At 46.9% G+C, this 25114-nt stretch overlaps 1 protein-coding gene across 1 annotated transcript in view; it reads left to right on the forward strand.

Annotated features, from left to right (window-relative positions):
- Nucleotides 1–11914: 11914 nt before the first annotated feature.
- Nucleotides 11915–25114, forward strand: part of LOC102459502 (store-operated calcium entry regulator STIMATE-like) — a 78656-nt gene continuing 65456 nt past the window's right edge. The window contains 1 exon segment of the mRNA XM_014577255.3: nt 11915–12110. Coding sequence (XP_014432741.2) covers nt 11915–12110 — 196 coding nt within the window.

Below are 25114 nucleotides of genomic sequence, written 5' to 3' on the forward strand. Positions count from 1 at the left end.
TTTGACAAAGATTTTGAGAGGAAAGCAAAGTGCTGTACTATGGGTTGAACTTCTCTAGTCTGGCACTCTCTGGTCTGGCAACATTTGTGGTCCAGCATGACTTTAGTTAGCCGAATGTCCACTTATCATGGGTGTGGCCAAGTTTCTTGCGGTTCAATAAAGTTTGTTTACAGACACCCATCCTGGCTTTCAGCGTTCTGTGCGGTTATTTAGTCCACATCACTTCCTGCAGCTCCCATTGGCCAGGAAGGGTGATCTGCGGCAAATAGGAGCTTCAAGCTGCCATATGGAGTAAATAAAGCATCAGCGGCCCGCTAGGGGCTAACCCTCGTGAGCTGTGTCTGGTTCGTTGCCCATCCCTGGTTTAGATAATATTTGGTGCTACCTCAGTGCAGGGGACTGAACTAGATGACCTCTTGAGGCCCCCTGCAGTCCTACATTTCTATGATTCTATAAACAGAGGGTTCTGTTCCTTGGAACTGGCTGAAAGAAATCTTGAAATTAGATCCACAACGACCAGAAAACTAAACCAAGCCGATCAGGAGATGACTAATGAGCTCCTCTGGGCTCAGTCCTGGCCAAACTGACACATGAGCAGAGTTTGTGCCAGCTGGAAGAAGTAGGATTAAAAAGGAGAGCAGGTCACAGGAAGGGGATAGCAAAAAGGAGGAAAGCAACCTTGCCTTAGAAGCAGCTGACTCTTGATACAGAGCAGCTGAGAGGGGAAACAGCTAACAAGCTTCCCCCATCCTTATAAAAATCCTGAGAGATCTTTAAAAGGAGGGTGGGGGTGGGGGAAGGGGAAGGGGAAGGCCTGGCCCCGGCCCTAAATCAAGCCTGAGTGTGACCTTGAGAAAGGCCTTGCCATTCACACTGAGTAATGTTGCTGCTTGAAAGTATCCCAGGAGATACACTGGAGGGCTTGTCTCCTCATAGTTTGAATCCAACTGGCTTGTCTGCTGTAGCTGTAAGAAAAAACCATTGAAGGATCTAAAAGAGATCAGAGCCCTAGCGTTTATAGAACATCAAGGACTGGTTGTGAAGCCATTTACATACTCCAAGGGAAGAGAGTGTTAGGAGCAATAGGATAGAATAGCAATAGAATAGAATAGCAATAGAATAGAATAGCAGTAGAATTCTTCATGTCACTAGCATTTTATTTCCAGACTTCCAACAAGAGGCAGAACATAGAAAAAAAATCAGTCTCTTCTCTGGTTCAGATGACACGCACTTTGATCATAGGTACCATTTCCCAGCTGTGTCATTGCCATCTTCTAATTACCCTTTTCCATAAATACTTACAGTGGCATCGAACACTGTTCAACAGGGGTGTGATGAGACTCATCAAAGAGCCAGGAACCTACATAGATTCCCAAGGATTCAGGGAACCTTGTATTAGCTAGTGGTGCAGAAGTGTCAGACTGCACTTCTTTGGCTTTTCCTTTATTCTTTGTGTGTGTGTGTGACTTGTGAGTCTGAGCTTCATGAAACTGAAGGAGGAGGGGCAGTGTTGACAGCTAAGTGCTGGCAGTACAGTTCAGTCCTCATCTGGAATTATTCTACTTCTGGTCTTTGTTCTCAACAGAGAATGAAACAGTGGTTTTTATGATATGCACCAATGTCTGTTTGGGGTGGGGAGTGCTTAATGAGCCACTAGTGTTTTAAGACAGGATTTGAACGCAGAGCTTAAAAGGAAAAAGTCTAGAGTACTAATTATATAAAATCCATAATACTGCTTCACTAATGTTATTTGCCCCCCAACAGAGGCTTCTCTTCCAATAGCTGATAGCAACAAAGCTGAGCTATGAAGTTCCGAACCATTTCCAAACTTCTCTCAAGTTTGATGAAATTTTGATATACTGTTTTGATTTTTGCAGAGACAGACCCAAACCATGAATCTGAAAGCAACTTCTCCAAAGTGTGGATGCAGTTGTTCCAGCTCAGGAGATTAAAAAACATAGTGAAACTTTATAAACATTTCTCATTGATTATTGGACAATATTTGAAATTTCAAAAAAGAAATTAACCAAAATTGCTAACTTTGAAAATGTGCGGCCAGCTCTATTATTAGCTAAATAGATACAAACTCGGTGATCTTCATATATTCATAAACACAATGAGAAATCTCTACCTAGGGCTTGTCTAGTTAGGGGATATTTCCAGCATAGTTATTCCAAAATAACCTAACCTCCATATATTTATCTTGTTCTTTTTTGAACCCACAAACAGCATTTAGAGTTCTTTTTTTGAGCCCTGTTAATGACCTAGCATTCACAACATCCTCTGGCAAAGAGTTCCACAGATTCATTGTGTGCTGCATGAAGAAAAATCTTTTGTCCATGACTGGGGTCCCCAGACTCAACCATAAAACAACTAAGAGATAATAAACAATAAGTACTGAGGGCTTTTAAATGGATGAAAAAGGGAGGATGTTAGTCTGTTCCAAAAACCCCCCAAAAACCATTTGCTTCACTAAGGGAGCTTTCTTGGCTTTTGTGATAGGGATGGTGATTGTAAATTTAAAGCCCCCCAGTGAGGCTACAAATATCCTGTCTGACAGAACCAAAAAAATTCTCAGAATTATGTGCCTTGAACTGAGGAAATCCTGTGGAACACCGGTCTCTGATGCGATTGTTTTGAACTATGAGCTAGCTAGCGGGTAACCCGGACGGTTGGTCTGAACGAAGGTGTGAGATGTCAGCAGGAAAGTCAGGCTGTATTAGTGCAATCTGCTGTGTGAAAAGAGGCAATGCGTAGGGAGTTGTCATTAACTACCTGTGGCCACTGTAGCTTTCTAAGTGCTCTAAGAATGATTTACAAAAGTGGTGGATTTTGAAATTGCTTGCTGTTTATTAGACTTGCTGCTTATTAGACTCCAAGAATATGGAGAAACCCTTTGTTGGGAAAGATTGGTACGGAAGTTTTGGAAGAAAACTAACCTGGGGTCAGAACAGCAAAATATATCATGGGACAGGATCACTGAGAACTCATTGCTCAGTCACAGTACCCTGCCTTTATTTTGCATGGGTGACAGGGGAGAGATCACATGAAGATTACCTGTTGTGTTCCCTCCCTTTGGGGCATCTGGTATTGGCCACTGTCGGCAGACAGGATACTAGGCTAGATGGACCTTTAGTATGACCCCGTGTGGCCGTTCTTATTCTCTTACGTTCTTATGCATGCATGCCTCCAACAACTACTGCTGCTATTTGAGATCAGATCCAGGAAAGTCTAAACCTTTGGCCCTATCTTAGGGCATGTCTACACTGCAATGCTATTTCAGGATACCAAAATAGCTACCCCGCGTCTTTCGAAATATGGCGGATGCACTATTTTGCCATCCCTGTAAACCTCATTCTACCAGGAGTAAGGGATGGCTCGAAATATTCTATTTCGAAATAGACTCAAAATAAGCTATGCAATTTGCATAGCACAAATTGTGGATCTTATTTTGAGTTTCAGGTGCTGTGTAGATGCAACCCTAGTGCTGAGTATTATTCTTTTCCCTGCTGCTACTCAGACAACGTTCCTGCTGGGGGTGTGAGCGAGGATGTAGGATTGGATCCATGCAGTAATGATTGGATGAGCCATTGCATGGAACACAGGATAAGTGCATACAGGAAAAATAGAAGACTTACCTGGCATTGCCCAGGTCCTTCAAATGCATGTGCAAGGTCAGTGTGTATCATGCCCCCCCACATGCCTGGTGGGGAAACTGAGGCACATAGAATCATAGACTCATAGTCCACTAGAACTGGAAGGGATCTCGAGAGGTCAAGTCCAGTCCCCTGCCCTCACAGCAGGACCAAGTACCATCTAGATCAGTGTTCCTCAACCTTTTTTTATAAAGTACCCCTTTTTCAAAAAAACCCCAAACAAACAAAAAAAACTATAAGTACCCCCAGTACCTATAGCTTTGAGAGACACAACATTTTTTTCTACCATTGCAACACAGTTGTTTAAACAACTTAATCGTAGCAGGGCGGGCGATGAAATTTTGGGGGGTAAAAAGTACAAAAATAATAAAGCACTGTAAAATTTCAGTTGTGTTGATGTATCCTCCTGACTTCTCTCGAGTACCCCTAAGGGTACTCATACTACTGGTTGAGAAACACTGATCTAGATCATCCCTGTTAGATGTCTGTCTTACCTGTTCTTAATTATCTCCAGTGCTGGAGATTCTACAGCCTCCCTAGGCAATTTATTTCAGTGCTTAAACACCCTGACAGTTAGGAAGTTTTTCCTTTTGTCCAACCTTAACCTCTCTTGTTGCAGTGTAAGCCCATTGCTTCTTGTCCTATCATCAGAGGTCAAGGAGAACAATTTTCCTCCCTCCTCTCTGTGCCATCCTTTTAGATACCTGAACACTGCTATCATGTCCCCTTTGTCTTCGCTTTTCCAAACTAAACAAGCCTATTTCTGTCAGCCTTCCCCCATAGCTCATATTTTCTAGACCTTTAATCATTTTTGTTGTTCTTCTCTGGACCCTCTCCAATTTCTCCATGTCTTTCTTGAAATGTGGTGCCCAGAACTGGACACAGTACTCCAGTTGAGGCCTAATCAGCGCAGAGTAGAGCGGAAGAATGATTTCTCATGTCTGGCTCACAACATTCCTGTTAATGTATCCCAGAATCATGTTGGCTTTTTTGCAACAGTGTCACACTGTTGACTCCTGTTTAGCTTGTGGTCCACTATGACCCCTAGATCCTTTTCTGCAGTACTTCTTTCTAGGAGCATTACTTTTAACTATGGGTGCCTAAAGCAACATAATCAGGATATTAAATAAGTGGCCAGATTTTCAGAGGTGCGGGATAATCCTAATTCTAATTGGTCTCAGCAGGGACAGAAAATATAAGCATTCATATTTGCAGGATCTCTCAGGAACCAGAACACCAGTCACTTAGGGGTTCAGCAGCAGGTCAAATAGCTGGTGGCGGGCTAGGCAGCAGGCCCTGGTTCCTGACAGGATCAAGGCCTTAGACCATCAATTCCCTGGGTAGGGATGGTCTGCTACTACGTATCCTGCACCAAGCATAATGGGACCCTAATCCTGGCTACAGACCGTAGGCACTACAAACCCTAATTCCTGATCACTCCCAGGACAGATACCAACCTTTTACTGGTCACTTTTACATCTTTCCCTTCGTCTGTTGCAAGCGAAATTGCCCTCACAATGCAGACAGCTCAGCTGCTGCCCTCTTCATTCAGCCTGGCAGAAAATGGTATCCAGCTAACTTGGGACTCATTCCTCCAGGAGCCCGTTCACTCCAGTGAGGCGTGTGGTGGAGATCATTTGTCATTTGCTTTTGGAAACCCCTGCAATGGGCTAAATGTTTTCCAAGCTAAAACGCCACCGTCCTTATTCAAGAGTTCCCACTGTAAAGACAGACTGATGGACAAACACTAGGGGCTGTGTCTAGACTGGCAAGTTTTTCCGCAAAATAATCTGATTTTGCGGAAAAACTTGCCAGCTGTCTACACTGCCCGCTTGAATTTCCGCAAAAGCACTGACGATCTCATGTAAGATCGTCAGTGCTTTTCCGGAAATACTATGCTGCTCCTGTTTGGGCAAAAGTCTTTTTCCAAAAGATTTTTGCGCAAAAGGGCCAGTGTAGACAGCACAGTACTGTTTTCTGCAAAAAAGCCCCGATCGCGAAAATGGCGATCAGGGCTTTTTTGCGGAAAACCGCGTCTAGATTGGCCACTGATGCTTTTCCACAAAAAGGGCTTTTGCGGAAAAGTATCCTGCCAATCTAGATGCGCTTTTCCGAAAATTCTTTTAATGGAAAACTTTTCCATTAAAAGCATTTTCGGAAAATCATGCCAGTGTAGACGTAGCCTAGAAGGAAAAGGTACAACACATACGCAAGTGCCCCAAGTGGAGCTTGGCCCCCTCTTGACAACTGAGGTCAACTTGCTACAAAAATCACTTTTTACTGATATTAGTTATTTGTCAACTGAGTCCTCCCTAGGCATCCGTGCCCATGTGCATCTCCAGGAAAGACTTCAATGCAGAGTGGGGCTTTAGAACCATAGAATCATATTGATGGAAGAGACCTCAGGAGGTCATCGAGTCCAATCCCCTGCTAAAAGCAGGGCCAATCTCAACTAAATCATCCCAGCCAGGACTTTGTCAAGCCAGGATGTAAAAACCTCTAGGGATGGAGATTCCACCTCCTCCCTAGGTCACCCATTCCAGTGCTTCCTCACCCTCCTGGTGAAATAGTTTTTCCTAATATCCTACCTAGACCTCCCCCACTGTAACTTGAGACCATTGCTCCTTGTTCTGCCATCTGTCCCCACTGAAAACAGCCTCTTTGGAACCCCCCTTCAGAAAGTTGAAGGCTGCCATCAAATCCCCCCTCACTTCCCTTCTGTAGACTAAATAAGCCCAAATCCCTCAGCCTCTCCTCATAAGTCATGTGATTCAGCCCCCTCATCATTTTTTTTTTTGTCCTCCAATGTGTCCATGTCCTTTCTATAATGGGGAGGCGGCAGAACTGGATGCAATACTCCAGATGTGGGCTCACCCACGCTGAATAATGCAGAATAATCAGTTCCCATCGGCTGGCAATGCTCCTACTTGTTGGTGTGTTGCGGACAGAGGTAAAATGAGTGTGTGGGGATGGGGCATATGCATGTGATGTCATATGCCCCTTCCCTGATTGGTCAGTCACATGGTTCAGCCAGGACTCCTCCCTGTGGGGTGCTCTGAGCTGCACTGGGCAGGGAGAGGCGGACACAGGAGGAACAGCTGGGAGCTGCATGGAAGCACCCTAGCATTCTGGGATGGTGGGGGGCTGCCTGGAGGTGGCATGACTCAAACTGTCTTAGGATTGTGCCTCACCCTGCTGTCAGCAGGCCTGGGTCATCTCTGGAATCATGAAGATCATGCGAGAAAGCGACATATGGGCTCCCCACGTTGGCAACACTGCGGGAAAGGAACATAAAGCAAGGCTAGACAAGGTTTGAGGGGGGTAGAATTTTGGAGGCAGTGACAGGAAGGTCGTGTGCCGCTGACAGGCCAGCTCGGGCTCACATTCCCAGGCCTCAGTGAAATACATCGCAGAAATCAGTCTGGGTGTTAGCACTGTTAGGAAAAAAAGTATTAGAACTACAGGATGTGTTTAGCGTTAAACTTTATTGTGTGCTTGTGAGTGGGTGTCAGCACGAATCTCGCTCACAGCATCTGTCTCCCACATCAGAAGGCAATATCTGAGCATTTGCATTGTAAGCCTCGCAACTGCGTAACTCACCAAATAGGAGAGACATTACACAGTGTGACCTGCTGGTTTCCAGCGGAAGGTGTTACATCCTGCCCGGCAAGGAGGGCCCATTAACACTAGAGTGCAACATTAAAGATGATAAACGACCTTGTGGTTTACTCTCCCCTCCCCAAGAAGACAAATCCTGCAACTGAATCCCTCCCATCTGCTGAGTCTGCATCTCAAAACAGAAATTGGAAAAGAAATAAAAAATCCCCTAACAAGGAAGAATTGTATCTTTTATGTTGCTTGGAGCGGGGAGGACTAGGCGTAAGGCAAAGATTATCAGTGCTTAGGCTAAAGGACAGATAGAGCTTATTTGTTATAGAAGCTTCTATAACTTTTTGAAATTGAAGATTGGAACTCCTGTGGGTGTTATCCTGCTTTCACATTGTAAACTTGTTTTCTTTTCCTATATAATAAATCTTCAGATAGTTTATTATAGGCTTGGCTACAAGCTGTCTTTGGTGTGAGATCTGATGAGCAATGGCTCTAGGGTCAGTCTTTTGGGACTGAGAGTAACCAGAATACAGGACTATGTAGCACTTTAAAGACTAACAAGATGGTTTATTAGATGATGAGCTTTCGTGGGCCAGACCCACTTCTTCAGATCAAATAGTGGAAGAAAATAGTCACAACCCGTTGCCAGCTTTGTCCACATATTCACTCTGCTGATACCATTATTGGACCTAACCAAGTGAGTTATAAGATCAAGAACACATATTCCTGCGCATCCAGAAATATAATTTATGCTATCATGTGCCGAAAGTGTCCGTCTGCTATGTACATTGGACAAAGGTCTCAGACACTTCGCCAAAGGATCAATGCCCACAAAACAGATATTAGACAGGATCACAAAGAAAAAACAGTTTCTTGCCATTTCAACCAGAAAGGACATTGTCTCAACGACTTAATTACCTGCATCCTGCTTCAAAGACCTTTTAAATCTGCACTTGAAAGGGAATCCTCTGAACTGTCATTCATGCTAAAATTCGACACTTTACGCGTGGATCTCAACAAACACTTTAGTTATCTTACCCATTACAGAGATAGCTTCCCCAATTATCACCTCTAATATCATTAGCCCACAGACATTTACCTTTCCCCCAGCCCCCGCATCCTCCTTCTGTTCTGAAATTTGATTTGTCCTTTTCATATGTGTTCTTTTTTTTTTATTGTATCCTTTGGTATATATGGTTGTGACTATTTTCTTCCACTATTTGATCTGAGGAAGTGGGTCTGGCCCACGAAAGCTCATCATCTAATAAACCATCTTGTTAGTCTTTAAAGTGCTACATAGTCTTGTATTTTGCTTCAGCTACACCAGACTAACACGGCTACATTTCTATTACTATTCCAGAATACTGTTGTGATACTTGGAATAAGGAACCATCGGTCACAAAGGGAGACTGTTGTCGGTGGCAAGACAGAAAATACAGGGGACTCTCTGACTTAAGGTTGTTTTAGTGCCTGAGCAATTTATACTTGATAATCGGTTGGTGAGATCTCAGGATAGTGCTCACAACCAGTTCTTAACAGCCTGCCCTGAGATTAATACTCATGCTCTTGAGCCATTACAGGGCAGCTTGAATCTGAATTAGTGGAGGAAGGGGAGGAAGAAGAGAAATTCAAAGAGGTGGCAATATATGGAGACAGCATGGTATAGTGGATAGAGTATGGGGTGCAAGTCAGGAGACCTAAGTTTTATTTCTAGCTCGAGCCTGCTGGCTAACATTGGGCAAGTCACGTCCCCTCTCTGTGCCTCAGTTTTTCCACCTGTGAAGTGGGGACTTACAAACTTCTTTTGTAAAGTGCTGTGAGATCTCCTGATGAAAAGCTACTGTGTACAAGCTAGGTAGCAGTACTCTATTATATGTTGTTATATTCAACATGGCGAGCAAGGAAGTTGATCTTGGTTGCTTGTTTCTGCCTGGGCAGGGCAGCTAGTCAGGAGGCTACTGCAGTGGCTCAGTTGGGATATGTCTGAGTGAGGGTACTAAAGGGTGGGATGGAAAGAGAAGAGACCTAATATATATAGTGATGGATGAAGGAGCAGCCTTTGGAGATAGCCTGGGTGTGTTGGATGAAGGAAAGGGAAGTGTGAGACATACCCCCAGAACACAGTTTGAGCAATGGAGAGGATGGTGCTGCTGACATTATTAAGCACAGATGTTTAAAAGAAACACACAGGGAAGGAAATTGAAAGCAAATAGGAATCCTGTCACTCGGTCATGCGCTCTAACCCCTAGGCCACACTTCCTAGCCTAATGAAAAGCCTTGGAGGCTCGAGGACTCTGAGGCTATGTATAGACCACAGGCCCTGTCCTTCACATGAGCAAGAGACCTCTGATGACCTGTGACAATGGGTAGGCAGAAGCTGTGCTGAGATGCCTGCTGATGATGCTGAGCACTATTGACTTGTAGTTTCCATGTCCTCCCGTCTGCAGGGCCACCAACAGGGGGAAGAAAATGGGGCCGTTGCCACAGGGCCGGGTGATTTAAAAGGGCCCGGGGCTCTGATCCTTTAAATCGCTGCCGGAGCCCTGATGGCTGGGGGAGGTATGGCACAGTTCGGGCGGCGCTGACGGCTGCCTGCTCTTAGCCCCGCCCCTTTTGCCCAAGGGCCTACCCCTTTCTGCGGGGGGCAGAGCCAATCCCCCACATTGCTCAGGGCCCAGCAAAGTCTGTTGCCAGCCCTGCCCATCTATTGTCTTGTCTTACACTTAAATAGTCAGCTCTATCCTTTTCGTCCTGATTGTGCAATGCCTTACACACTGGGGGCCTGGTCTATGATGGGTGCACCTAGCTCAGCTATCGCAATACAAACAATTGCTAAGGTTTGGATGGCGGAGGATGGCAAAAGAGCAGATTACGGGCTGGAACAGGGATTTGTGGGCATTTGACCCCAAACTCCTACAGTTCTTGGAGAGTGGTCTCCCATAATACACAGCAGCAGCCCCACAATCCACTGCAAACATTTCCCAGGGGCAGTGTGCCAGATGATGGCGAGGGGACCCTGGGTTGCCTGCTCACAGGGCTGTACATGTTTGGCCGAGGCAAGCTGATGCTGTGAGGGTACACTGCCATTGCAAATCAGGAGCTGCTCTCAGCAAAGAGAAACTGGTACTGAAAAAGAAAGAAAAAAGTCCTAATTCTAACATCTTAGATTTAGTTTTCCCTTATACTGTATTAATGACCTCTGTCCAACAGGACAGTTAAAACATAAATCACTCTGGCAGCATGGATTGGACTGAATTGGATTGGACTGAACTGACTGCCAACTCCTGTGATTTCCTTGTGAATCCTGCAATAGTGGTAATTTTTTCTGGAAGCGACAGTTCCGGGAGTCCTGTGATTTTTAAGTGCAAAAGGGGGTCAATTTCATGAATTTGCCAAAAGTGCCAGTTAGATTGTGAAGCTGAAATACCATAGACTATATTTCCCACTTGGATGAGTGTTAGAACCAATATTAGAATGAAATCTGACAAGATAACTCCTTTTTAATGACTGGAGGGAGTATTAGCCTCCTCATTTAATACTAGGCTCTTTTCAGGTCAGATTTTATTTTGCACAGCATTTCTCAAATCAGACAGTTTGATCGGTGTACTGTTGACTGTATATGGATTTGGATCTGGATGAGCAGTTCATTATCATCTTTCCTTTAAAAAAAAACCCATACATCTATATCCCATTGAGAAAAGCTCAATGTAACCTTAGTGAACCCTGTAGAAACCCAAAGAAAAATAAAACAAAAACCCACGCATATGTTTTATCACAATTTTAAAGCCAGTCGCATGGTTTTGGAAAGCCAGGGTGGTGAAGAGGATGTAAATGGGATCTATGTGAAGTGTTTAGTTTAATTGAAATCAGCGTAGATTACATTTTGTCCCTGGCATCCCACCCTGCACCAGTTTAGACACAGAGCCAACTCATTGACTGTAATTTGTGGCAGGTGCCAATAATTTCCTATGCTCATTAGGGTATAGAAAAGTCTAAGCTCCCCACCCCCTTTCCGGCCCCCAGGAGGTAACAGGAACCTGGTATAGTAAGGTCCTGCCTCCTGTTTGCTGCTCCCATTCAGTAGCTTAACTATGCCAGAACTGTCTAGCCCGTAGCAACATCCTAACCCCGGTGCTGGGTAGTAGACAGGACTGGAGAACAAGCCCCCTTCTTTTCTCCATCTACCTAAAGGCAAATTTGCTGTGTGTGGTGTGAAGTTAAGGAATTTTCTCTCTGTTTAAGAGCTTTCTTTAATATAAATAGGGTGCAGTTGTCCCCAGTAGGGCTCCAGATGACATAACTGAGAGACACGCAGGGGTATCACTGGGGTGTGGAGGGTGTCTCCCTTCATCATGCACCAGCCTGGTAGAGGGGCCATTATACGGCCCCAGCTCCTGCCCCCAAAATGACCAGATTACCTAGTTTGGCCCTGTCCTTCCCCTAGCTCTAGAATGGCCACCCCTCCCCAACCCCTCTCGCTCCAGATTATCCCTCCTCCCCCAGCTGCCCTGCTCCAGAATGGCCCGCCCTTCCCCCAACCTGGCCCTCTTCCCCACCCAGACCCCCCACCCCAACAGAACTGGCCCCCTCCTCCCGGGCGGGCTACCTCTCCCGCAGCTGCAGCGGGGAGGGAAAGGGCATGTCCGCCCATGGAGCCCGGTCCCAGGCAAGCTACCTCCACCCGCGGGCAGGGGCTGCGTGGAGCTGGGATGCCTCCCCCCGCCGTGAGCCCAGCGCTGCCCATGAAACTGCAGCTGCACGGCTGCGACCGCGGCGCGCTGCTGGGCCGGCTCGGGGTGCTGGTCCAAGCCCTGCTGGCCACGGTGGCGCTCAGCACGCTGATGGGTGAGTCCCCGCCCCGAGCCGGCTGCACGTGGGCTGGGAGCGGAGAAGCCAGCGCCTCGGTCCTTCCTGCAGCGCCCAGCCTGGCTGTTCTCCGGTTCGGGGTGCACACTTTGCAGGGGGTGTCGGGCATGTACAGTCACAGGCAGGGTACCGGAACAAGGCGCACAGGGGGCAGGCGCAGCAAAGTGGGGCCGGTGCCCCTGGGCCTGGAGATTCAACAGGAGGGGCAGTGATGAGTGGCTGGAGCACTGGGCCCTTTAAATTGCTGGCGGAGTTCTGCATAGCCCGCTCCCGGTGGCTCTGAGGGCTATCTGGAGGGTGGGGCCCACACAGTGCGCTTTGTACTGCACAGAGGGCAGGCTGCCCTCAGCCCCACCCCTTCTTCCCGAGGGCCTGCCCTCCTCACTCTGCCCACAGGTCGGCAAGTCTATCAGCCCCCCTGCAGGTGCTGAGAATCAGGGGCAGATGATGATTTTGCGGGGTCCAGGGCAGCACAATTTCGCGGGGGCCCCCCTTTGATATGGCGCATGCGCGGGGCTTCTTGAAGTGCGGGGCCCGGAGCGGCCGCCCCACTTGCCCTGCCCTATATCCGCCCCTGCTGAGAATCCTTGAACCCAACTGCAAACCCTACGGAAACCACTTCAAACCAGGAACTTCAGGGGATCGCGAGTTAGTCTGCTACAGAAAAAAACAACAAATGGTTTGGTAGCACTTGATAGACTAACAAACATGTAGTTTCTCGTCATCTGAAGAAGTGGGCTGTGCCCACGAAAGCTCATGATACCATCTACATGTTTCGTTAGTCTATGAAGTGCTACCAGACCATTTGTTGTTTTCTTGAAACCAGGGAGTGGGTTGCCAGGTGTCCGGTTTTGAACCGGGCAGTCTGGTATTTGAGGGTTCTGTCCGGGAAACAAATTGAGAATATACCCCTTCTCCCAGCCAGTCCCTCTCCCCCCATCTGAGATCAAGTGTGTCTGGTATTTTTTTTAAAGCCACCTGGTAACCCTAACCCAGGGAGTGTGGCAACAGCCCCAGCACTTCAAATTCAGGTACCATGACCCTTAGCTCTAGCAACTGTCTCTGTAGGAGAGAGGGTAGTCTAAAAAAACTCCGCCATGTCCAAGGAATGCATTTGTTCTTCCACTTTTTTGTGGAAGAGCAAACACTCTTTCGGGGAGCCCTGTTTACCTTGTTCTACAGGGCTAAACCTCTAGACAGGGGCACCTGCCCCCCTTTGCTGCGCCCTGTATACCTCTAGACGGGGCTAAATGGCAGAAAAGCGATGGGAAAAAGCTATGCAAATTGCAGAGCACAATTTGCGTAGCTTTTTCCGATAAGAGAGAGTCGTTTAGACCTAACCAGTTGTAAACAGATCTCTTTGAATTAAAGATTTAAAAAACCCCTCTTCCTTGCTATTTAACTTTAAAGGGTTGCATGTGGCGCAAGCTGGAAGTCTCAAGTAAACTGTGGCAGCAGATGCTAAGATTTTTTTTAAGTTAAAGCTTTGTAAGAGGAATGGTCAACAGTCCACATGTCAAAATATATCATTTAAATAACCTTAAGTCGCACTTTAAGTTCTTTAGCAGTATTTTTCTTGCTTTGCCTTCCTGCGAATGTTAATGATCAGCAAGGGGTATTTGTTGGTTTGTATGAATATGGTGAAATCAATATTTACTGGGGGGCGGGGGAGTCAAATCCTCCTAAGCCTGCTTTCAGTGAAGAGTTTTAAAAATTTAGCAAAGGTCACATGTTAACATGTTCCTGTTACGTGATCTGGGGCGGCTTCCTGCCCCCACGTTTTTGGTGTCGGAAGGATATATTATTGTCCCAGCTCCAGTGTTCTCCCCATCCCATGTCTTGTGTTTGCATGTTTGGAATGTACAAATAGAGTTTTGGTGTTTATGGTTTTTTTTTTTCAAAATTACTATAAATGTTTGTAATGTTGGCTTTCTATTTTTTGGGAAGACTTCTGTGTTAGGCTGTGAGATGCCAGGCTCTACCTAGGTAAGAATGAGCATGCTTTTTGAAAGGGAGACTGATAGGGTACGTCTAGACTACAGGGTTTTGTCGACAGAAGTTTTGTCGACAGATACTGTCGACAAAGCTTCTGTCGACAGAGTGTCTAGACTACATCCAGTTCTGTCGACAAAGCAAGCCGCTTTGTCGACATAACAGTGTGGACGCAAAGGACAGTGTAGATGCAATAATGCCTTCTATCGACAGAACTCTGTCAACAAAAGGCGTTATTCCTCATAGAATGAGGTTTACATATGTCGACAAAACTGCTGAGTTTTGTCGACGTTATGTCGACATAACTCAAAGGCAGTGTGGACGCAGGTATAGTTTTGTCGACAAAAGTCCACTTTTGTTGACAAAACCCTGTAGTCTAGACACACCCATAGTGGATATTTGTTTCCTTCCATGGTTTGTGGCATGTGATTATTTTGGATTGCTGCTAACGCAGGGAGAGTAAAGATAAAAGGCCAGTCTATTTTTATAATGCCTCTCACTCTTCTGGTTGGACAGTGATGAGAATCATTTCCTCATCTGTGTATGAAGTCCAGGAGAGACTTTGACTAAAAAGCAGAGCTGCAACTTTTTGGGTTGCCCACATTTAAAGTGTCTTTAAAAGCTATTTTCATTTGCCCTTTTGCAAAGATGTGTTGTAAAAGATGTGTGATGGGCATGGAAGTTAAGAAAACTTAATTGGAGGTAAAATCCTTTGTGTTATTCCTAATAGTTGTTACTTTACATACGATCCCTTTAACACACCTAAAATTTCAGTGTTCAAAGGCCTCCACAATCTTCTGTAGTACATCTTGGAGTGTCAGGGTGGTGGAAAAAATTAAGTTACTTTTGCCTCTGTCTTCTAATGGTCTTGGGTTGAGCAGTGCTGTTGGGAATGCTGAAATTGTGTGCCTCCCTAAGACAAATACAGTAAACTTCCGATAATCCGGCAGTTTTGGGACCCAGGGGGTGCTGGATTATCAAATATGCTGGAGTATCAGGAGGTACTCCAGCAGGGGGACTGTGACGGGTCTTGGGAGGGAGTCAGTAGGGAACGGCGCGGCGTGGGGTGAACCCTCTGCCGTTTTGCAGGGAGGCGGGGGAAGTCCTGCACAGCCGCCGGTGGCAGGGGCTGCAAGTGGCAGCCGCAACTTGGAGAAGCGGCAGGGCAGAGCAGCTTGGGTGCTGCCGGGTTGGTTTCACAGCGCTGCCCCTCACCTGAGCGTTGCTGCGGGACCAACCCGGCAGCACCCCAGCTGCTCTGCCTGTGGCTTCCCCAAGTCTGCCGCTCGTCAGTTTCAGCAGCGGCAGCGGTGGACTTGAGGAAGTGGTACGGAGCAGAGCAGCTGGGGTTCTGCCGGGCGCCGAGTAGAGGTTTAAAACTAATAAAAGAAAGTTCTTCTTCACACAGCGTGTAGTCAACCTGTGGAACTCCTTGCCAGAGGAGGCTGTGAAGGCTAGAACTATAATAGAGTTTAAAGAGAAGCTAGATAATTTCATGGAGGTTAGGTCCATAAAAGGCTATTAGCCAAGGGATAGAATTGGTGTCCCTGTCATCTGTTTGTCAGAGACTGGAGAAGGATGGCAGGAGATAAATCGCTTGATCATTGTCTTCGGTCCACCCTCTCTGGGGCATCTGGTGCTGGCCACTGTCGGCCATTTCTTATGTTCTTATGTTATATTCTTATGCGAGGGGCGGCACTGTGGGACCAACCGGGCAGCACCCCAGCTGCTTTGCTTCGCTTCGCACCGCTTCTCAAGTCAGCTGCTGGTCAGTTTCAGCAATGGCAGCAACAGACTTGGGGAAGCAGCACGGAGAAGCTCCAATTGTCCAGCTGGCTGGAGCACTTCTGGGTTCCAGTTCGTGCCGGACTATCGGGAGTGCCAGACTACTGGATGCCGGACAATTGGAGTTTTACTGTAATATTAAAACATGTTAATGGCACGTGTAGCCAAAGCCCAGTCTTTTTATCTTCATCAGGATATTGCCCAAAGACCTTTCTCAAACCCCCTAAACCACCTGCTCATGAAACTTCCTGCTACAACTCCAGAGCAAATCAACACATACACCACCACCACCCCCGTCAAATCCCTAAGCTTTACACCTTGTGTAATTACCACTGAGAAAGTAGCATCCTGTACCCAATTGCATAGTGGTAAATTACATATAATCTACTATATATTTGAGAGAGTGTATTCGTCTGTCTGTTTGTTCAAGAACACCCCTTAAACAGCGAATAGTCCTGCAGCACCTTAGAGACTAAGCATGGACACTAATTGACAATATTTTTTTTCTCCATTTCCCCCCGCCTTTCTCTTTTCCTCCCTATTCCCTCTTTTTCTGCTATTTATTTGGACCCTGAACTCCTTAATTCCATTCATCTGAAGAAGTGGGTTGTGCCTATGAAAGCTCATGATGCCATCTACATTTTTTGTTACTCTGAGGTGCTGCAGGACTGTTTTTTTAAGTTTTAGTTACAGACTTACACGGCTATCCCACCCCTCCTGATGGCTGTAACTAGAGTCTTGACTTCTACATCGATTGCTTCTGCAAATGTGCATGGTCTGACATTATCAGCAAACAACAACATGTAACACACAAACTCAGCCATGCAGAACGCAATGCTGGACACCGCTTCAAAAACAATTCTAACATTATCATCAAAGAGGCAGACAAAGGGGGTGCTGCTGGCATCATGAACAGAACAGATTATGAACAGGAGGCTGCCAGATAACTCACCAACACCAGATTCTGCAGGCTTCTCTCCTCTGATCCCATTAAGAATACAAAAAACTCCTAAACCACCTGCTCGTGAAACTTCCTGCTACAACTCTGAACCAAATTTAGATTTTTTTAGAACAGCCGTACTGGGTCAGACCAAAGGTCCATCTAGCCCAGTAGCCTGTCTGCCGACAGTGGCCAGCACCAGGTGCCCCAGAGAGGGTGGACCGAAGACAGTGATCAAGCGATGTGTCTCCTGCCATCCCTCTCCAGCCTCTGACAAACAGAGGCCAAGGACACCATTTTATCCCCTGGCTAATAGCCTTTTATGGACTGGACCTAAACTAACCTCCATGAAATCTACACCTCCACACACACACACTCCCCTTCCCTCCCCCCCCCCCCCCCCCCCCCATCCCCAACCAGGAGTTTTCTAGTTTTCTATCTGCTACCCAAAATTCACAAAACTAGAAATCCCAGATGGTCCATTATCTCAGGCATTGGCACTCTTACAGCAGGAGTATGTGGTTATATTGACTCTCCCCTCAGACCCTATGCTACCAGCACTCCTAGCTATCTTTGAGACACTACCAATTTTCTGAGGAAACTACAGATATCAGTAATCTTCCTGAAGACACCATCCTGGTCACCAGGGATGTAGAAACTCTTTACACCAACATTCCATACGATGATGGATTACAGGTTGTCAGGAACACGAATCACTGCACACCTGGTTACAGAGCTCTGTGACTTTGTCCTCACCCACAACTGTTTCCAATTTGGGGATAATTTATATCTTCAAGTCAGCGGCACAGTGATGGGCACCTGCATGGCCCCACAATATGCCAATATCTTTATGGCTGACCTTGAACGATGTTTCCTCAGCTCTCGTCCCCCAGCGCCTTTACTTGCGCTGCATCAATGACATTTTCATCATATGGACCCACAGGAAGGGGACCTTTGAGGAATTCCACAGGGATTTCAACAACTTCCACCCCACCTACAACCTCAGCCTAGACCAGTTCACACAAGAGAGCCACTTCCTTGAGACTACAATATAATTACACAATAGCCACATTTCTACCACCTATACCAGAAACCTACCAACTGTTACACTTACCTGCATGCCTCTTGTTTCTATCCCAGACACATTTCACAGTCAATTGTTTTCAGCCAGGCCCTAAGATACAACCGGATTTGCTCCAATCCCACAGACAGAGATCCTATAGGTGTTTATCCCTATCAGGCATCTGTACAACTGAAATACCCACCCAGAGAAGTGAAAAAACAGATCGACAGAGCCAGATGAGTACCCAGGCATCAGCTTCTTCAAGACAGGCCCAATAAAGAAAACAGAACACCACTGGTCATCACCTATAGCCCCCAACTTAACCCCCCTCCCTCCCCCCCGTGGATCATTAACAATCTACAACCTATCCTGGGAAATGACCCCTCACTCTCCTAGACCTTCAGGGACAGGCCAGTCCTCTCCTACAGACAACCCACTAACCTCAAACCAATTCTTTCCAACAACCATGCAGCACACCTCCATCAAACTCCTCCAGCAACCCACCCCGCTATCAACTCTGGTGCTAACTCTGTGCACACATCGACAACAAGCGACATCAACACAGGACCTAGCCACATAAGCCACTACATCAGAGGTTCATCTAACCTCACATCCACCAATGTGATCTACGCCATCAAGTGCCAGCAATGCCCCTTTGCCATGTGTACCGGCCAAACTGGACAGTCTCCTCAACAAAGGATTCATGGACACAAATCAGATATTCAAAATGGTAACATAGAAATCTCTTGGGGAGCATTTCAACTTGCCTGGGCACTCCCTAATGGATCTAAAAGTGTCTGTATTATTTCAAAGCAATTTCAAAAGCCAGCTTGAAAGGGAAGCTGCAGAACTTGGTTTCATTTACAAGTTTGACACCTTGAATAGAGGTTTAAACAAAGACCTGACCTGGACAAGCCGCTAGTAAATATAGTGGCGGTGGCCCACCCAGCGCTAATCCTGGAAAACCGCCACTTGCCCACCCATGCCCTATACAATAGATTTGATTTGGGAGCCTAAAGATGGAATTTCCTGTTTTGTTTGCACTGGGTTTTTTCCCCCTCAGCTTCATTTTTTTAAAAACTCCACACACAAATTCATAATACGTACATTGTTAAGGTGGCTGAAATAGTCCCTGGGTAAATACATGTTAAATCTATAGCATGGAGGATTAAAGTACCTGACATCTGAACTTAGCTTTAGGCTAAATCTATGCTGCCATTTTACGTCACTGCAACTTTCTGGCTCCGGGTATGTGAAAAACACACATCTGCACCCAGAACGCAGCAAGTTAGTGCTGCAAAGCACCAGTGTAAACAGGCTCCAAGTGCTGTTAGCTACTCTCTTTGCAGAGATGGTTTACGTAAAGCGCTGGGAGAGCTCTCTCCCAGGACTCTTGCTGTGATCTCATTTTCACTTTAAAGTGCTGCCGTGGCTGCTTTTTAATTTTAGAAGTGTAGACAAACCCTTAGCTCTTAATTTGTTCTCAATTAAACACAGCATCATGGATCTACTCTGTTAAGATTGGCTGTGCTACAGTGAACGAGTAGTCATTTATAAAACTCTAATGGTGAGGAAAAGGCAATTTATTGTTGGTTTAGACTAATGAGAAGATAAAACAAACAGAACAGAATGGACTGGCAGCAAATAGTGTTCTTCACTGGAATTGTATGTTTTCCACATTTGCTCTGATACCAAAGATGACTTAAGCCGCAAAACGACTGGAGATTTAAAACCCCAGAATAGAGGTTACGAAGTGGAAATTATTGCGAACAATAGTGAAACAAGAGCCTGGTATTAGTGGCGGATGAGGCCAGAATTCAGTGCACTGTATATGCTATTTAACTTTCAAGTGAGCTAGGTTTATTTTGAGGCACATGATTAATATGACTGATGGCTTATTGGTGGAAGGTGCTAATGAACAAGAGTGAGGCGGTGGTCTGAATAAGGCCAGTGGAATAGGAATCAGACCAGAATCATTTGCTAAGTGACTCCACCTTTCTGTGCTTCTGGTTCCCCTCTGGTTTAGCTATTTACAGTGTAATCTCTTTGGCATAGGGGCCCTTTGTTACAATGTGATAGGATGCCCAGCACAATAAAGTCCTGACCTTGAGTATGGCCTTTACAAATTACAGTAATCTAACACCACGGGGTGGGGGAGAACTTGGCACCTGAAACCTCTCTAAAATCTCAGAACCAAACTTCTTTCATCAAATGTATCCAGACACTGCCAGCTCCAGTTGTAGAGAAGCTTTCTGAGCACATCTGACTCTGAGAAACCACCGAATATAACATTCGTTTAGGACAGAGGTGAGGAACCTTTTTTGGGTCAGGGGCTGTTGCTGACCCACAGTTGGGGGCTGCATACAAGTGAGAAGCCAGAACCCCCCCCCCCCCCACACACACACAAACCCTCACTGACGTGGTCCCTGAATGACAGACACATTCCCCTTGCACACCTGAGTCTTGGGGCACCCAGGCTAGTAGGTTTTTGTGTGCTCCAGCCCCATGGGGAATTGCATGGGGGCTGGAACACCAGCGCAGGCTTCCCAATGCTGGGTGTGGGGGGAGACCTGGCCTTCAGAGGAGCCGTATCTGGCCGCTGGGCCTTAGGTTCCGCACCACTGGTTTACACAAACTACAGAGTAGTTGAAAGGGGTGGGGAAGAGGGAAGTAAAAATATTGAAGTGGATAGTGTAGTCTTAAGAGCTATGCTGGGATGAGTGAGGCAAATAGGAGACAAACTTGCAGTCTGTAGTGCCTAGCCTCCAAATATCTTGAAATACAGGCAGTCCCCGGGTTACATACAAGATAGGGACTGTAGGTTTGTTCTTAAGTTGAATTTGTATGTAAGTCGGAACTGGTACATATTGTAGGGGAAACTCTAGCCAAACATTTCTCCAGAGCTCAGTTTTATTCTCCCACACCTCACTTCCCTCAGTCCTTTATTCTCAAGCTGAGGTGTCTGCTGAGAAAAGCCGCTCCGCGTCTCCCTGGTCTGCTGGGGGGAAGCAGCTAGTGCGGGGTTGCCTCACCCCGTTTGTAAGTAGGGATCCGATGTAAGTCGGATCCATGTAACCCGGGGACTGCCTGTATATCTATGTGCCTGTGAGTAGAGCAGGAAATCTTCTGGGTTCTTCTCGTGACTCTGCCACAGACTTCCTTAGATAAGTCCTTTGAGCTTTCAGTGCCTCAGTTTCCTTATTTGTAAAAGAGCTATGTGAATGCTTCCTTGGGGTACAATGAGGCTCAGTGAATGGTTATATAGTATTACAGTAAAATTCCAAGGCTGTGCCTAGATTGGCATAACTTTCCGCAAATGTTTTTAACGGAAAAGTTTTTCCGTTAAAAGCATTTGTGGAAAAGAGCGTCTAGATTGGCACGGATGCTTTTGCGCAAAAGCACTTTTTGCAGAAAAGTGTCCGTGCCAATCTAGACACGTTTTTGCATAAAAAAGCCCTGATCGCCATTTTCGCCATCAGGGCTTTTTTGCGCAAAACAGTTTTTACCTGTCTACACTGGCCCTCTTGCGCAAAAGCATTTGTGCAAGAGGGCTTATCCCTGAGTGGGAGCATCATAGGTATTTGCGCAAGAACACTGACAATCTTACATTAGATCATCAGTGTTCTTGTGCAAATTCAAGCAGCCAGTGTAGACATCTGGCAAGTTTTTCCGCGAAAGTGGCCGCTTTTGTGGAAAAACTTGCCAGTCTAGACGCAGCCCAATAGTCCTGCATCCAATTGTACGGCACTCCTGATAGTCTGCCATCAATATGGCAAGAGCCTAGTGAGTGAGCTTCGGCAAAAAATGAGTCACAAGGCAGCAGTGGAAGCAGCTGAACTGAGCAAAATCTGCCACTGGCATTGTGTGACGCTAGACAGTGCTTGTGCTACAATAAAAAGGGTTAAAATCACGTTATATACTCTGTGTATGTATATGTGTATAAATAGAACCATCTTATAGTACCTCCTGATAGTCTGGCATATCCGATAATCGGTCCCAAAGGTTCCGGATTATCGGAAGTCTACTGTACTCTAATATTTCACTTGTCTAACCAAACTTCATATGTCCTCATGAGGCAGGTTTGCATTGTCATCCGTCATTTGGGATGGATACCCTGAGGCCTGGGGCTGTTAAACGGCTTGCCCAGAGTTGGGCAGCCAGCCAGGGATAGAATGAGACCTCTTAAGCCAGTTATTGTGGGAACCGTGGTGGAGATGGGAAAGTGAGATCTGGAGAAGCGTCCAAACTTTCTGAGGCGTATTTGTCTCTCTCAACCTTTTGAAGAGACTAGTTTCAAAGTCAGGGCAGGATGGTTGCAACCTTAAATTTTTCCCAGTACCAGTTTTACAATGGTGTCATGGCCCAGGGCCCAACTTGGCCCGGCCCTCTCCACTTGCCCGGAGCATCTGGCTCCTCCCCATCCCCACACCGCTTGTTCCTCTTCACTGTCCAGGCCTTCTCAATGCTCCTGGCCCCTTCTGCCAGCTTCCCCTCATCCCCAGACCTCTCCCCCACCCCGCTTCACTGCTGTCTGGGGGTTCCTCTTTGACCCTGGTGCCGGCAGAGCTGTTCCTCTCAAGTTCCCAGGGTGGGACCTGCCCCTCTCTGTGGTTCTGCAGAAGCAACGAACTGGGGAAGTTGGAAGCTGCATCCTCCCGCCAGCCCATGCAAGGAAATGTCTTTTCCACTGCAGGCACCATCAGCACCAGGCCGGAAGGGTTGGGTGGGGCTCCAGGGGATGGGGTTGCTCTGTGCTCCGGAGCTTTGGCCCCCTTCCCCTCCCCCACACTGTGATGGTGGAGGGGACTCCTTGCTGTGTGCTGGCTCAGCAGGGCTGGGCCAGGAGTAGCGTGTGGGGAAAGTGGGTTTGTGGGGGTGATGCTGGGATATGAGTGGGTGGGAGATGCTGAGCAGTGGGGGAGGTTTGTGTATTTTGGGAGGCTAGGCAGTGGCGGGGGTGGCTGTGTGGGGTATTGGGCAATTGTGGTGGGGCTCAGGGTGGGGGCGTCACAGTTCAGAGCACCGTGCGTTTATGGGGGGCCTGGGTGGGGGTTGCGTGGCATGGAGAAGGGGCACACTGGCAGCACAGAGCTGCCGGTTTGTAAACCGTGTTCTTGCACTGGGCAAAATGGGGTCACCCCCACTGTGCCATGCTCCTGTGCCTTGGTCGGCCCCTTGCTCCAAGAACTGGCCTCCCAGCGCCATTTTGCTTTGCCCCCATAGTGGGCCACAAATATGTTTGGAGCCCGACCCACGGAAAGTTACTCTGGCCCTGAGGTTTTCAGGATAAAAATAATTTTATTAAAACCTAGGAAATTCCTTACCTGGGTTACTAACTTCATTGAATTATTCAAGCTGGAAAATTTCTTTTTTTACTGTCTGTATTTGGCTGCATTTGGACAATGAAAATAAACTCACAATTCAGCCTGTTGGTTTTTGTAAACTGTGTAGGGAGATGCTTGCCTAGGTTCAAATCTGTTACAGTTAGAGCTTTCACTAAAACTCTTTAGTGTGGGGTGCTTTTATGAACGCTTTTCACAAATCCTTTACTTTAGATCAACTGTTACGTCCCTCTGGCCTATTAGCAGCAAAGAACAAATAGCGTGAAATTTCTTTTGAACTTGCCAGTTTGCTAATGGCAACAACCTGGGAAGGATTCCCAGGGACGAGAGGCGAGTCGCTTCGGGTACATAAAGAAGCAGGTGGATAAACTAAAAGCGGTGAACCGAAATGGAGCACATCTATCCAAATGGAACACCCTGTATCTACTCTAATTGGGGAAGTGGCTGAATAGTTAGTGTCAAGGATTGTTTGGGACCATCTGTAGTTGCAGCCGGGCATTTAGCTGCGTTGTCAATAGGATACAAGTCAAGAACAAGTGTGGTGTATTGGGCACCTGTGGGTCAGAATACTTTCTGCTGGTCATTCACAGCAAGGTGCATTGCCCTGATAGAGGTGCAGCATAGAGGTGCTGGCATTAGATTCTGAAAGTGTGTTCGGAGAACAGCATCGAGCAGCGGTGTTCACACGCTTAGAACCATAGTGTTTAAGGTGCCTTTGAAAATGTTTGTATAACAAAGGCAGCTTTTTGGCAAGTTTCAGAGGGGAGTCTTGTTTTAAGTCTGTGCCAGCAAAAATAATGGGGAGTTTTGTGGCATCTTAGGGCATGACTAGACTGGGACGGGGAGGTTCAACTCCAAGTCCAAGGAGTTGCTCTTCTGCAAACAAAAGCGGGAGAGCAAACGTGCTCTTTTGGAAGCCCCTGTATTCCTCGTTACACAAGGAAGGGGACTTTTGAAAGAGAGTTTTTTTTTCCCCCAACATTTGGTCCAGTCTAGATGGGCCAAATATTGGAAAAGCTTCTTCTGACAAAAGGATCGGAAAAAGCTACACAAAATGTGGACCTCATTTTGCGTAGCTTTTTCCAACAAACAGATGTAGTCTAGACGTACGCTTAAAGATGAAAAATGTATTGGAGCATAACCTTTTGTGGGCTGGCACCCACTTTGTCAGGTGCACAAAGTGGAAATTTCAGTTTGGCAGATATGGGTGTGTGTGTTTCTTTAATATAAAATAAATAACATGTACACATTGCTATGCGGAGGCCCAGTGCTAACTATCTGTGGGCCCATTCCAAACCGTTGATGAGAAGGTATGAATACCAAAAAAAGGAAAATTGCTGTTTGTAAACAATGAGTAGCCCTGTGGCACCTTGGAGACTGACAAATATATAGGACTGCTACTGCATCCTCTGCTCTCTGTGCTTACCAACCCCTCTCTGTCAGAGGGTAGGCAACCCCAGATCTCCTCCCGACCAACCGGGGAGGTCTGGGCTGCAGCCACACCCGCATGGGCCCCTTCTCCCCGCCCCCCCCATGAGCCAGGGACCTGTCCCTTCTCTCCCGCCCCCCCCACCTCTACCCCGCCCTTCCTGGCCATAGTGCATATCAGGCCTGGCTCTGACCCCGGTGGCCGGGGAAACGTGGGGGTGCCTGCCTACCCCACACGAAGTGCAGTGAGGCGCAGGTAGTGCCGTGTGCACATGCTGCTCTGAGGCACTGCAGCCTGCTGAGGGTGGGGAAAGCAGCAAGCGTGGGGAGGCGCTGTCCTGACCACTTTCCCAGGAGGTTCTGCCTGCGCTGCTCCAGCCCTGCCTGCAGAGCCCAGGGCTGCCCGTCCGCCTACTGGGAATGGAAGGGAAGG

The sequence above is a fragment of the Pelodiscus sinensis genome, chromosome 1 (genome assembly GCF_049634645.1).
Source record: "Pelodiscus sinensis isolate JC-2024 chromosome 1, ASM4963464v1, whole genome shotgun sequence".
Taxonomy (NCBI): Eukaryota; Metazoa; Chordata; order Testudines; family Trionychidae; genus Pelodiscus; species Pelodiscus sinensis.